This window comes from Somniosus microcephalus, unplaced genomic scaffold (genome assembly GCF_052327205.1).
Source record: "Somniosus microcephalus isolate GS21.2 unplaced genomic scaffold, FLI_Smic_1.0 unresolved_chr7, whole genome shotgun sequence".
NCBI lineage: Eukaryota > Metazoa > Chordata > Chondrichthyes > Squaliformes > Somniosidae > Somniosus > Somniosus microcephalus.
The window spans coordinates 39,253,512-39,267,280 of NW_028225185.1; the positions used below are offsets into that span (position 1 = coordinate 39,253,512).

The 13,769-nt window shown below is 56.5% G+C and overlaps 1 protein-coding gene across 1 annotated transcript; it reads right to left on the minus strand.

Annotated features, from left to right (window-relative positions):
* Nucleotides 1-140: 140 nt before the first annotated feature.
* LOC147086820 (uncharacterized) lies at nucleotides 141-13,323 on the minus strand. Its single transcript, XM_085978996.1, has 8 exons — nucleotides 13,119-13,323; nucleotides 12,309-12,466; nucleotides 9,641-9,839; nucleotides 8,203-8,299; nucleotides 4,913-5,084; nucleotides 4,419-4,574; nucleotides 3,338-3,468; nucleotides 141-350 (listed from the first exon to the last, which is right to left on the minus strand). Exons 1-8 carry the CDS (start codon nucleotides 13,229-13,231, stop codon nucleotides 288-290), a joined length of 1,089 nt encoding a protein of 362 aa, XP_085835122.1. The 5' UTR covers nucleotides 13,232-13,323; the 3' UTR covers nucleotides 141-287.
* Between the last annotated feature and the right edge of the window lie 446 nt (nucleotides 13,324-13,769).

The window sequence follows — 13,769 nt, forward strand, 5'->3', positions numbered from 1 at the left end:
ATTCATACAAAGCTCAGTCTCAAATTATTTACAGTGATTATCTCTTTAAAAAAAAGCGAATTAATAGATTGCCGGCGCCAGCACGCGGGCACAATCCTTTTCGGGCCTCGGTTGGCCGATGACCAGTTATCCTGCGCAGGCTGCCTTAGCGTGTGGCACAGGAGAGCGGCGGTAAATGAGGCCCCTCTCCAGCTTCCAGGTCCCGCAGGTATCACCGACCTCCCGCACCAATTAAAAAAGTTTTGACAACACTAGAACGGTTTTAAAAAAAAAAGTATTTCCCGGGATCATCGCAAGATTGCCGGTACCCTTCCAGAGGTCTTCCTGTTCCGTAAATTGTACTTCGAAGGCTGCGGGGGAAAAGGGGAGAGAGAATATTAAAATTATTTTAGGAACTCGCCCAATCACTCCTGTTTTTTTTCCTCTGCTGAAGGTGCATGGGGGGGGGGGGTTGTACACTGGGGCCATTCAGCCCCTCGAGCCTGTTACATTAGGAACAGGAGGAGGCCGTTCAGCCCCCTTGAGCCTGTTACATTAGGAACAGGAGGAGGCCGTTCAGCCCCCTCGAGCCTGTTACATTAGGAACAGGAGGAGGCCATTCAGCCCCTCGAGCCTGTTACATTAGGAACAGGAGGAGGCCGTTCAGCCCCCTCGAGCCTGTTACATTAGGAACAGGAGGAGGCCGTTCAGCCCCCTCGAGCCTGTTAAACAGATCGAGAGAGACATCATCCAAACCTCTCCTGCCCCGTCTCCCGTTCACCCGTCACCCTCCCTGTGCTCGCTGACCCACATCATCCAAACCTCTCCTGCCCCGTCACCCTCCCTGTGCTCGCTGACCCACATCATCCAAACCTCTCCTGCCCCGTCTCCCGTTCACCCGTCACCCTCCCTGTGCTCGCTGACCCACATCATCCAAACCTCTCCTGCCCCGTCTCCTGTTCACCCTCCCTGTGCTCGCTGACCGACATTGACCGGTTGATCACCGACTCAATTTCAAAATTCTCATCCTGGTGTTCAAATCCCTCCGTGGCCTCCTCGCCCCCACTCCCTCCCCAGCCCTGTAACCTCCTCCAGCCCCTACAACCCTCCCTATCTCTGTAACCTCCTCCAGCCCCTACAACCCTCCCTATCTCTGTAACCTCCTCCAGCCCCTACAACCCTCCCTATCTCTGTAACCTCCTCCAGCCCCTACACCCCTCCCTATCTCTGTAACCTCCTCCAGCCCCCTACAACCCTCCCTATCTCTGTAACCTCCTCCAGCCCCTACAACCCTCCCTATCTCTGTAACCTCCTCCAGCCCCTACAGCCCTCCCTATCTCTGTAACCTCCTCCAGCCCCTACAACCCTCCCTATCTCTGTAACCTCCTCCAGCCCCTACACCCCTCCCTATCTCTGTAACCTCCTCCAGCCCCCTGCAACCCTCCCTATCTCTGTAACCTCCTCCAGCCCCTACAACCCTTCCTATCTCTGTAACCTCCTCCAGCCCCTACAACCCTCCCTATCTCTGTAACCTCCTCCAGCCCCTACAGCCCTCCCTATCTCTGTAACCTCCTCCAGCCCCTACAACCCTCCCTATCTCTGTAACCTCCTCCAGCCCCTACACCCCTCCCTATCTCTGTAACCTCCTCCAGCCCCCTACAACCCTCCCTATCTCTGTAACCTCCTCCAGCCCCTACAACCCTTCCTATCTCTGTAACCTCCTCCAGCCCCTACAACCCTCCCTATCTCTGTAACCTCCTCCAGCCCCTACACCCCTCCCTATCTCTGTAACCTCCTCCAGCCCCCTACAACCCTCCCTATCTCTGTAACCTCCTCCAGCCCCTACAACCCTCCCTATCTCTGTAACCTCCTCCAGCCCCTACAACCCTCCCTATCTCTGTAACCTCCTCCAGCCCCCTACAACCCTCCCTATCTCTGTAACCTCCTCCAGCCCCTACAACCCTCCCTATCTCTGTAACCTCCTCCAGCCCCTACAACCCTCCCTATCTCTGTAACCTCCTCCAGCCCCCTACAACCCTTCCTATCTCTGTAACCTCCTCCAGCCCCTACAACCCTCCCTATCTCTGTAACCTCCTCCAGCCCCTACAACCCTCCCTATCTCTGTAACCTCCTCCAGCCCCCTACAACCCTCCCTATCTCTGTAACCCCCTACAACCCTCCCTATCTCTGTAACCTCCTCCAGCCCCTACAACCCTCCCTATCTCTGTAACCTCCTCCAGCCCCTACAACCCTTCCTATCTCTGTAACCTCCTCCAGCCCCTACAACCCTCCCTATCTCTGTAACCTCCTCCAGCCCCTACACCCCTCCCTATCTCTGTAACCTCCTCCAGCCCCCTACAACCCTCCCTATCTCTGTAACCTCCTCCAGCCCCTACAACCCTCCCTATCTCTGTAACCTCCTCCAGCCCCTACAACCCTCCCTATCTCTGTAACCTCCTCCAGCCCCCTACAACCCTCCCTATCTCTGTAACCTCCTCCAGCCCCTACAACCCTCCCTATCTCTGTAACCTCCTCCAGCCCCTACAACCCTCCCTATCTCTGTAACCTCCTCCAGCCCCCTACAACCCTTCCTATCTCTGTAACCTCCTCCAGCCCCTACAACCCTCCCTATCTCTGTAACCTCCTCCAGCCCCTACAACCCTCCCTATCTCTGTAACCTCCTCCAGCCCCCTACAACCCTCCCTATCTCTGTAACCCCCTACAACCCTCCCTATCTCTGTAACCTCCTCCAGCCCCTACAACCCTCCCTATCTCTGTAACCTCCTCCAGCCCCCTACAACCCTTCCTATCTCTGTAACCTCCTCCAGCCCCCTACAACCCTTCCTATCTCTGTAACCTCCTCCAGCCCCTACAACCCTCCCTATCTCTGTAACCTCCTCCAGCCCCTACAACACTCCCTATCTCTGTAACCTCCTCCAGCTCCACAACCCTCCGAGATCTCTGCGCTCCTCCAATTCCGGCCTCTTACACATGCCCCGATTTCCATCGCTCCACCATTGGCGGCCGTGCCTTCAGCCGCCTGGGCCCCGAGCTCTGGAATTCCCTCCTTAAAACCGACCTCTGTGACCCAGCTATTGGTCACCTGTCCCTAATATCTCCTTAAGTGGCTTGGGGTCACATTTCTGTCTGACTTACGTTCCTGTGAAGCGCTGCGGGACGTTTTACTACATCAAAGGCGCTGGATAAACGGGAGTTGTTGAACACACAGCTGCCTTTGAGCAATTGTAGAGCGAGGGTCACACGCTCCCACGATAGGTTTATCGCTTCCCGCCCCCCCACCTTCAAACAATTCCTGTTCCAACCGGAAAGGAATATCCCATCCATTGAGGCCACTCACCGAATCAGAAACCAGGATGTTGTAGACGGAGACATCCGATGACTTGGCTTTGCGTCTCTTCGCAGCCGAGCGGGACGGCGATCGGGGAGGGCCGGCGCTCTTTTTAGGCGTGCTGGTAGTATACGCAGCGACTAGGAAAGAGAGAGGAGCACAAGTTCTAGGCCAGCACTCCAGCCGCGCAATATTCACCCCGAACTTCCAGGTGTCGGCTGTGTCTCGCTCGCGCCTCGACTCAGAAGGTCGTGGGTTCGAGCCCCCATTCCAGAGACTCGAGCCCCGTAATCCAGGGCCGACGCTCCCCCGGCGCCGGTACTGAGGGAGCGCCGCACTGTCGGAGGGGCGGTACTGAGGGAGCGCCGCACTGAGGGAGGGCCGCACTGTCGGAGGGGCGGTACTGAGCGAGGGCCGCACTGTCGGAGGGGCGGTACTGAGCGAGGGCCGCACTGTCGGAGGGGCGGTACTGAGCGAGGGCCGCACTGTCGGAGGGGCGGTACTGAGCGAGGGCCGCACTGTCGGAGGGGCGGTACTGAGGGAGGGCCGCACTGTCGGAGGGGCGGTACTGAGGGAGCGCCGCACTGTCGGAGGGGCGGTACTGAGGGAGGGCCGCACTGTCGGAGGGGCGGTACTGAGGGAGCGCCACACTGTCGGAGGGGCGGTACTGAGGGAGGGCCGCACTGTCGGAGGGGCGGTACTGAGGGAGGGCCGCACTGTCGGAGGGGCGGTACTGAGGGAGGGCCGCACTGTCGGAGGGGCGGTACTGAGCGAGGGCCGCACTGTCGGAGGGGCGGTACTGAGGGAGCGCCGCACTGTCGGAGGGGCGGTACTGAGGGAGCGCCGCACTGTCGGAGGGGCGGTACTGAGGGAGGGCCGCACTGTCGGAGGGGCGGTAATGAGGGAGCGCCGCACTGTCGGAGGGGCGGTACTGAGGGAGCGCCGCAGTTCTCCCTGCACCCATCCCAAAACATCAAATCGATGGGACAGTGTAGAGGGAGCTTTACTCTATCTAACCCATGCTGTACCTGCCCTGGGAGTGTTTGGTAACGGAAGGATCTTTAAACCTCATTCCCTCATTCTTACTCACAGTCCTGAAGCTGCAGGGCTGCTCCTGACGAGGGAGATTCCGCACTCCCAATCCTCGTGTCTCCGATCCCCGAGTCCACCTCCACTTCACTCAGCCTCCCGCCCGTCCATGGGCCGCGGGCTGGTGGTTGTAGCGACGCCTTCATGATTTTTTCTTCTAAACAAAACAGCAAAGGGTTGCGTCACAGCCATTGCCCCAGGGTTCTCGCTGGAGGTGCAAGACTACACGCGGCGGGAGAGGGGGGGATGGACACGGAGAAGATGGCGTTCGGATGTGATGCACCCCATAGTCGAATAGGTGGACACACAGGGACGTCGGACACTTAAGAACGGTCTTCAATGCGGCCCTAGCATGCCCCGGCTATTTGGCTGTGGGGTGCATCGCACTTCTGTATCCAAAGTGGGTGGAGGGGAGTGATGCAGCGACAAGCCACTCCTCACCAACCAACGGGACGGAAACTCAAAGGACGGTACAGCGTGTGGTCTGGCACTCACCTGCCGCCTCGATCACGCGCTGCAGGCTGCTCCGCGTCTCCCGCAGGCTGCGCAGGAGTTCCAGGTTCTGCCGCGTGACGTCCTGGTAGGTCGCGATGCAGTACGCCAGCACTAGAACTCCGGCAAACACCACCACCTTCCGCAGCAGCCAGATTCGGAAGTAGATACGCTCCTGCGGGAAAGAGAGGGGGGGGGGGGGGGGGGTGCAGAATCAGCATCGTGAAAGGAGGTTCCCCAGCCAGCCAGCCCCCTCAGTCACAGGTACATGTACAGGAGCTGGCACTGAGACACATACACGGGCCCGTACAGTCCCAGATGGGAGTGAATTGTTCATATTTACCCGCTGTGTGCTGTACATGTACAGTAGCTGACACTGAGACACACACACGGGCCCCGTACAGTACCAGACGGGAGTGAATCGTTCCCTTTTACCCGGTGTAATGTACATGTACAGGAGCTGACACTGAGACACACACACGGGCCCCGTACAGTACCAGACGGGAGTGAATCGTTCCCTTTTACCCGCTGTGTGCGCTGTACATGTACAGGAGCTGACACTGAGACACACACGAGCCGTACAGTCCCAGACGGGAGTGAATCGTTCCCTTTTACCCGGTGTAATATACATGTACAGGAGCTGTCACTAAGACACACACACGAGCCGTACAGTTTCAGACGGGAGTGAATCGTTCCCTGTCACCCGGTGTAATATACATGTACAGGAGCTGACACTAAGACACATACACGGGCCGTACAGTCCCAGACAGGAGTGAATCGTTCCCTGTCACCCGGTGTAATATACATGTACAGGAGCTGACACTGAGACACACACACGGGCCATACAGTATCAGACAGGAGTGAATCGTTCCCTTTTACCCGCTGTGTGCTGTACATGTACAGGAGCTGACACTGAGACACACACACACGGGCCGTACAGTCCCAGACGGGAGTGAATCGTTCCCTTTTACCCGCTGTGTGCTGTACATGTACAGGAGCTGACACTGAGACACACACACAGGCCGTACAGTCCCAGACGGGAGTGAATCGTTCCCTTTTACCTGGTGTGTGCGCTGTACATGTACAGGAGCTGACACTGAGACACACACACAGGCCGTACAGTATCAGACGGGAGTGAATCGTTCCCTTTTACCCGCTGTGTGTGCTGTACATGTACAGGAGCTGACACTGAGACACACACGGGCCGTACAGTCCCAGACGGGAGTGAATCGTTCCCTTTTACCCGCTGTGTGTGCTGTACATGTACAGGAGCTGACACTGAGACACACACACAGGCCGTACAGTCCCAGACGGGAGTGAATCGTTCCCTTTTACCCGCTGTGTGTGCTGTACATGTACAGGAGCTGGCACTGAGACACACACACGGGCCGTACAGTCCCAGACGGGAGTGAATCGTTCCCTTTTACCCACTGTGTGTGCTGTACATGTACAGGAGCTGACACTGAGACACACACACAGGCCGTACAGTCCCAGACGGGAGTGAATCGTTCCCTTTTACCTGGTGTGTGCTGTACATGTACAGGAGCTGACACACACACACGGGCCGTACAGTCCCAGACGGGAGTGAATCGTTCCCTTTTACCCGCTGTGTAATATACATGTACAGGAGCTGACACTGAGACACACACAGGCCCCGTACAGCCCCAGACGGGAGTGAATCGTTCCCTTTTACCCGCTGTGTGTGCTGTACATGTACAGGAGCTGACACTGAGACACACACAGGCCCCGTACAGTCCCAGACGGGAGTGAATCGTTCCCTTTTACCCGCTGTGTGCTGTACATGTACAGGAGCTGACACTGAGACACACACACGAGCCGTACAGTCCCAGACGGGAGTGAATCGTTCCCTTTTACCCGCTGTGTGTGCTGTACATGTACAGGAGCTGACACTGAGACACACACACAGGCCGTACAGTCCCAGACGGGAGTGAATCGTTCCCTTTTACCCGCTGTGTGTGCTGTACATGTACAGGAGCTGGCACTGAGACACACACACGGGCCGTACAGTCCCAGACGGGAGTGAATCGTTCCCTTTTACCCACTGTGTGTGCTGTACATGTACAGGAGCTGACACTGAGACACACACACAGGCCGTACAGTCCCAGACGGGAGTGAATCGTTCCCTTTTACCTGGTGTGTGCTGTACATGTACAGGAGCTGACACTGAGACACACACACGGGCCGTACAGTCCCAGACGGGAGTGAATCGTTCCCTTTTACCCGCTGTGTAATATACATGTACAGGAGCTGACACTGAGACACACACAGGCCCCGTACAGTCCCAGACGGGAGTGAATCGTTCCCTTTTACCCGCTGTGTGCGCTGTACATGTACAGGAGCTGACACTGAGACACACACAGGCCCCGTACAGCCCCAGACGGGAGTGAATCGTTCCCTTTTACCCGCTGTGTGTGCTGTACATGTACAGGAGCTGACACTGAGACACACACAGGCCCCGTACAGTCCCAGACGGGAGTGAATCGTTCCCTTTTACCCGCTGTGTGCTGTACATGTACAGGAGCTGACACTGAGACACACACACACGAGCCGTACAGTCCCAGACGGGAGTGAATCGTTCCCTTTTACCCGCTGTGTGTGCTGTACATGTACAGGAGCTGACACTGAGACACACACACGGGCCGTACAGTCCCAGACGGGAGTGAATCGTTCCCTTTTACCCGCTGTGTGTGCTGTAATGTACAGGAGCTGGTACTGAGACACACACACGGGCCGTACAGTCCCAGACGGGAGTGAATCGTTCCCTTTTACCCGCTGTGTGTGCTGTAATGTACAGGAGCTGACACTGAGACACACACACGGGCCGTACAGTACCAGACGCGAGTGAATCGTTCCCTTTTACCCGCTGTGTGTGCTGTACATGTACAGGAGCTGACACTGAGACACACACACGGGCCGTACAGTCCCAGACGCAAGTGAATCGTTCCCTTTTACCCGGTGTGTACTGTACATGTACAGGAGCTGACACTGAGACACACACACGGGCCGTACAGTCCCAGACGGGAGTGAATCGTTCCCTTTCATCCGGTGTGTGCTGTACATGTACAGGAGCTGACACTGAGACACACACACGGGCCGTACAGTCCCAGACGGGAGTGAATCGTTCCCTTTTACCCACTGTGTGCTGTACATGTACAGGAGCTGACACTGAGAGAAACACACGGGCCGTAGAGTCCCAGACGGGAGAGGATCGTTCCCCTTTACCCGGTGTGTGCGCGTCAGATCTCGTTGTATTCGATCACCCTTGTGCTCACCGTGTACTCAAAGCTTGACTCTGAAAGCTCCATTTCGGAGGAATACACAAGCCTCTCCAGGTACACACTGACGGCGATCAGCAGGAACAGTATCAACCTGAACAACAGCAGAGAAAGGTGATTCAGACAGCACATCGCAGGTCAAAATAGTGTTCTACACCAGGCAGAGAATGAGCTTTTATACAGAGTAAAGCTCCCTCTACACTGTCCCATCAAACACTCCCAGGGCAGGTACAGCATGGGTTAGATACAGAGTAAAGCTCCCTCTACACTGTCCCAGCAAACACTCCCAGGGCAGGTACAGCACGGGTTAGATACAGAGTAAACCTCCCTCTACACTGTCCCAGCAAACACTCCCAGGGCAGGTACAGCACGGGTTAGATACAGAGTAAAGCTCCCTCTACACTGTCCCATCAAACACTCCCAGGGCAGGTACAGCACGGGTTAGATACAGAGTAAAGCTCCCTCTACACTGTCCCATCAAACACTCCCAGGGCAGGTACAGCACAGGTTAGATACAGAGTAAAGCTCCCTCGACACTGTCCCATCAAACACTCCCAGGGCAGGTACAGCACAGGTTAGATACAGAGTAAAGCTCCCTCGACACTGTCCCTATCAAACACTCCCAGGGCAGGTACAGCACTGGTTAGATACAGAGTAAAGCTCCCTCGACACTGTCCCATCAAACACTCCCAGGGCAGGTACAGCATGGGTTAGATACAGAGTAAAGCTCCCGCTACACTGTCCCCATCAAACACTCCCAGGGCAGGTACAGCACGGGTTAGATACAGAGTAAAGCTCCCTCTACACTGTCCCATCAAACACTCCCCGGGCAGGTACAGCACGGGTTAGATACAGAGTAAAGCTCCCTGCACACTGTCCCATCAAACACTCCCAGGGCAGGTACAGCACTGGTTAGATACAGAGTAAAGCTCCCTCGACACTGTCCCATCAAACACTCCCAGGGCAGGTACAGCATAGGTTAGATACAGAGTAAAGCTCCCGCTACACTGTCCCATCAAACACTCCCAGGGCAGGTACAGCACGGGTTAGATACAGAGTAAAGCTCCCTCTACACTGCCCCATCAAACACTCCCAGGGCAGGTACAGCATGGGTTAGATACAGAGTAAAGCTCCCTCTACACTGTCCCATCAAACACTCCCAGGGCAGGTACAGCACAGGGTTAGATACAGAGTAAAGCTCCCTCTACACTGTCCCATCAAACACGCCCAGGGCAGGTACAGCACAAGTTAGATACAGAGTAAAGCTCCCTCTACACTGTCCCATCAAACACTCCCAGGGCAGGTACAGCACGGGTTAGATACAGAGTAAAGCTCCCTCTACACTGTCCCATCAAACACTCCCGGGGCCGATCTGCGATCCCGTTGGGGGAAGGACTCGTGGGTGTCCCCCTCCCACCCCACAGTGCCTCAGGACCTTGCTGCGGCGGTGCGCTGGGCGGCGGTCAGCAGGAAAGCCACCGTGAAGGCCAGCAGGTTGTAGACGTAGGAGTAGAAGGCCGTGGACTCCACCATGACGAACTGGTGGAGGTAGGAGAGGCGGTGGAAGATCTCGGCAAAGACCAGTCGCTGTTCGTGCGTCGACGCCTGCATCTCACGGAACACCTGCCGCACACCTAGAAACAGGAACAACTCCCATTAAAACAGCACCTTGAACATCCTAGGTGCTTAAAATCAGACAGAGATCGACACCGAGCCACATACGGAGATATCAGGGACAGGAGACCAAAAGCTGGGTCACTATGGTCGGTTTTAAGCAGCGTCTTAAAGGAGGAGAGAGAGGCGGAGAGATTTAGGGAGGGAATTCCAGAGCTTGGGGGCCCTGGCGCGGTCGCCAATGGTGGAGCGATAGAAATCAGGAGGACGCGCGAGGTGCCGGATTTGGAGGAGCGAAGAGATCTCGGGGGGGTTGGAGGAGGTTACAGAGATAGGGAGGAGGCCACAGAGATAGGGAGGAGGCCGTGGAGGGTATTGGAACTCGAGGATGGAGAATTTTCAAAACCGGGGCGTTGACCAGACCGACGGCCAATGTAGGTCAGCGAGCACAGGGGGCGGGGGGGGGTGAACGGGACTGGGTGCGAGTTGGGACACGGGGACAGCAGAGTTTTAGATGAGCTGATGGTTACGGAGGGTGGAAGGTGGGAGGCCGACCAGGAGAGGGTTGGAAGAGTCGAGTCTGGAGGTAACACAGGCCTGAATGAGGGTTTCAGCGGCAGATCAGCTGAGAGAGGCCGAGGTGGGTGATGCTACGGAGGTGGAAATAAGCGGTCTTCGTAGGGTATCGGTTATTCTATATATAAACCCCCCGAACCCCTCGATTAGATTCCAGCCTGTAACTCACGCCCGGGTATCGGTTATTCTATATATAAACCCCCCGAACCCCTCGATTAGATTCCAGCCTGTAACTCACGCCCGGGTATCGGTTATTCTATATATAAACCCCCCCGAACCCCTCGATTAGATTCCAGCCTGTAACTCACTCCCGGGTATCTGTTATTCTATATATAAACCCCCCTGAACCCCTCGATTAGATTCCAGCCTCTAACTCACTCCCGGGTATCTGTTATTCTATATATAAACCCACCCGAACCCCTCGGTTAGATTCCAGCCTGTAACTCACTCCCGGGTGTCTGTTATTCTATATATAAACCCCCCCGAACCCCTCGAATAGATTCCAGCCTGTAACTCACTCCTGGGTATCTGTTATTCTATATATACACCCACCCCCGAACCCCTCGATTAGATTCCAGCCTGTAACTCAATCCTGGGTATCTGTTATTCTATATATAAACCCCCTGAAACCCTCGATTAGATTCCAGCCTGTAACAAACTCCCGGGTATCTGTCATTCTATATATAAACCCCCCGAACCCCTCGATTAGATTCCAGCCTGTAACTCACTCCCGGGTATCTCTTATTCTATATATAAACCTCCCGAACCCCTCGATTAGATTCCAGCCTGTAACTCACTCCCGGGTATCCGTTATCTATATATGTAAATCGGTACTTCTGTCTTTCTATCTGTCTGTCTGTCTGTCATCGCGTGTGCGTTGCGGGTATGCACTTGAAAGTTACAGGGCGTACCTATGCGCGCGTTACCTCCAAAGAAAGCTTACGCTTCCGAGACGGTTTTAAGCGTATTTACGTTTCGGCCGAGCTAAAATTGCGCCCGCGGTATCCCAAAAACCTTCAACATTCCGCTCATTAGCATCTCATTATCCGCTCATTAGCGACAGAGTGACCTCGAGCTCGACCAATCGTACGCCGGGTTGCTGGCGTGTGCCGCCGGGCCAATCGGTGCGCGTGTGGCCGGGCTTTATCGTTCTGAACCGAGGTGAGTCGCCGCCATCTTGATTCCAAACTTTTCCTTTTTCCCGCTTTCTGCGTCTTAAAAAAAAACGTTGCTTTTAAAACACATATTGTTTTTAAAAAAAATGATTTAGAAAGTAATTAACTTATCTAATCTCATTAATTTTCCTACCTTTCCCCGTTTTTCCAGGTAGGCCTAGAAGCCTCGGCGTCTCCTCCGCACCCACGCCCGAGCTAGGCACCTCCCGGCCCCACTCGAAGGCCGAGCCTCAGCCCAGCGCCGCTAGGGTGCGCGCGCAGCAGGAGCTGAGACGTCTCTCTCTGCCGGGACTTGCTGAGCGTCCAGCGTTACCCTGGCAACGGGCGCAATCGGCGGTCTTCACCTCCGGGGGGGGGGGGGGGGGCGCGACCCTTGGGGGGGGGGGCGCCCGCCGCCCTCCCTCCCCTCCGCCTTCCATCCCCCCTCCCGTCCCCCGCCCCCCCTCCCTCCCTCCCTCCCCCCCCGCCCTCCCTTCCCCTCCCCCCCCGCCCTCCCTTCCCCTGCCCTGCCCTCCCTGCCCTCCCTTCCCCCCCCCTCCCCTGCCCTCTATATATAAACCACCCGAACCCCTCGATTAGATTCCAGCCTGTAACTCACTCCCAGGTATCCATTGTTCTAAATATAAACCCCCTGAACCCCTCGATTAGACTCCAGCCTGTAACTCACTCCCGGGTATCTGATATTCTATATATAAATCCCCCGAACCCCTCGATAACCCTACCTTGTTTCTGACCTACCTTGTGTGGATTCCTGGAGTGTGTGCTTCAATGTGTCTCCGTTCCGCAGAATCTCATCCTGGGCCCTCAGCGTTGCATTCTGGGCCTCGATTATCTCACTGGCCATTTGATTGGTCATTTCCAGTTGCAGGGAGATGCTCTCCGAATTCACGGTCAACCTGAAATCATTTGACGCAATTACTAATCGACCACGTGTTTCTTCACACGCTGCTTTTTTGCCGTTGTTGAGTATTCCCTCCCGCCTGTGATTCAATAACCCCATTAGCAGAACTCCTGGCCCGCCGACAGTACGGCGCTCCCTCAGTACAGCCCCTCCGACAGTGCGGCGCTCCCTCAGCTCTGCCCCTCCGACAGTGCGACGCTCCCTCAGTACTGCCCCTCCAACAGTGCGGCGCTCCCTCAGTGCCGCCCCTCCGCCAGTGCGGCGCTCCCTCAGTGCCGCCCCTCCGACAGTGCGACGCTCCCTCAGTGCCGCCCCTCCGCCAGTGCGGCGCTCCCTCAGTGCCGCCCCTCCGACAGTGCGGCGCTCCCTCAGTTCCGCCAGTGCGGCGCTCCCTCAGTGCCGCCCCTCCGCCAGTGCGGCGCTCCCTCAGTACTGGCACCAGGGCGGAGTGTCGGGCCGGGATTACGGGGCTCGAGTCTCTGGAGTGGGGGGCCCGAACCCACGACCTTCCGACTCGGAGGGCGAAGCAATCCGAGTCAGACCCTCTCCTCCCCCTACACTCTGGTAACAACCCCACACCTGGAGCAGAGCGTGCTCTCCTTCACCCTCTCTCTCCTGCTCCCTCCCTGACCCGGGAGCCAGCCTACCTCTCGATGGTGTCGTCAGCGTGCTGTTGCCAAGATTCGCTTTGCAGGTAGTGACAGATGCTCTGGGCGTGGGTGAAGAACTCGGTGTAGGCTCCGAACGCCACCGCATCCATGCCCTGGGTGCAGTCCAGAACGCTGCTGGTCTCTGTACAAGCCGGGAAGCTCTTCCCGGAACTGGAGCGGGTGAGGGGAAAGGGGCCCGGCGCGGTCGCCAAAAGGAGAAGACAAACATTTTTGTTAGACAATTAACAAAGCGACTGTCAATCCGATCGCAGCAGTGGGAGGGGTGAGATTCGCCTCCTCAAAGGGCAGCGGGCAGCCTGTCCTGGGGGGGGGGGTGCAAATGGGGATTTCTCCCCACCTCACCCAGGGCCCCAATCTGTGCCGGGCCAAGAGCCACTGGAGAACTGTGGTTCCTCAGCCATGGGGCCAGAGGTCATGCGCGAGCCTAGATAGGCGGAGTTGGCATGCTGTTCCCGTATCACCATACACTCGCTCGCGCTCACACACACACACTTCAGTAGGCGTTACCGCAGGAACCCCGGCCAGACCAGCAACGCCAAGTCCCAATTGTGGAATCTCCACTTCTCCTACAAACCAAATACTCCACCTCAGGACGTCCCAAAGCGCTTCACGGCCATTTCTTTTTCA

Bases quoted from the DNA above. Each gene is read 5' to 3' on its own strand.
- LOC147086820 (XM_085978996.1), bottom strand. From the start codon at position 13,231: ATGGATGCGGTGGCGTTCGGAGCCTACACCGAGTTCTTCACCCACGCC. The intron at 5,085-8,202 runs GTGAGCACAAGG...TCTTTCCCGCAG, and splicing joins AGTCAAGCTTTGAGTACACG to GAGCGTATCTACTTCCGAAT. The intron at 4,575-4,912 runs GTGAGTGCCAGA...TGTTTTGTTTAG, and splicing joins GCGCGTGATCGAGGCGGCAG to AAGAAAAAATCATGAAGGCG.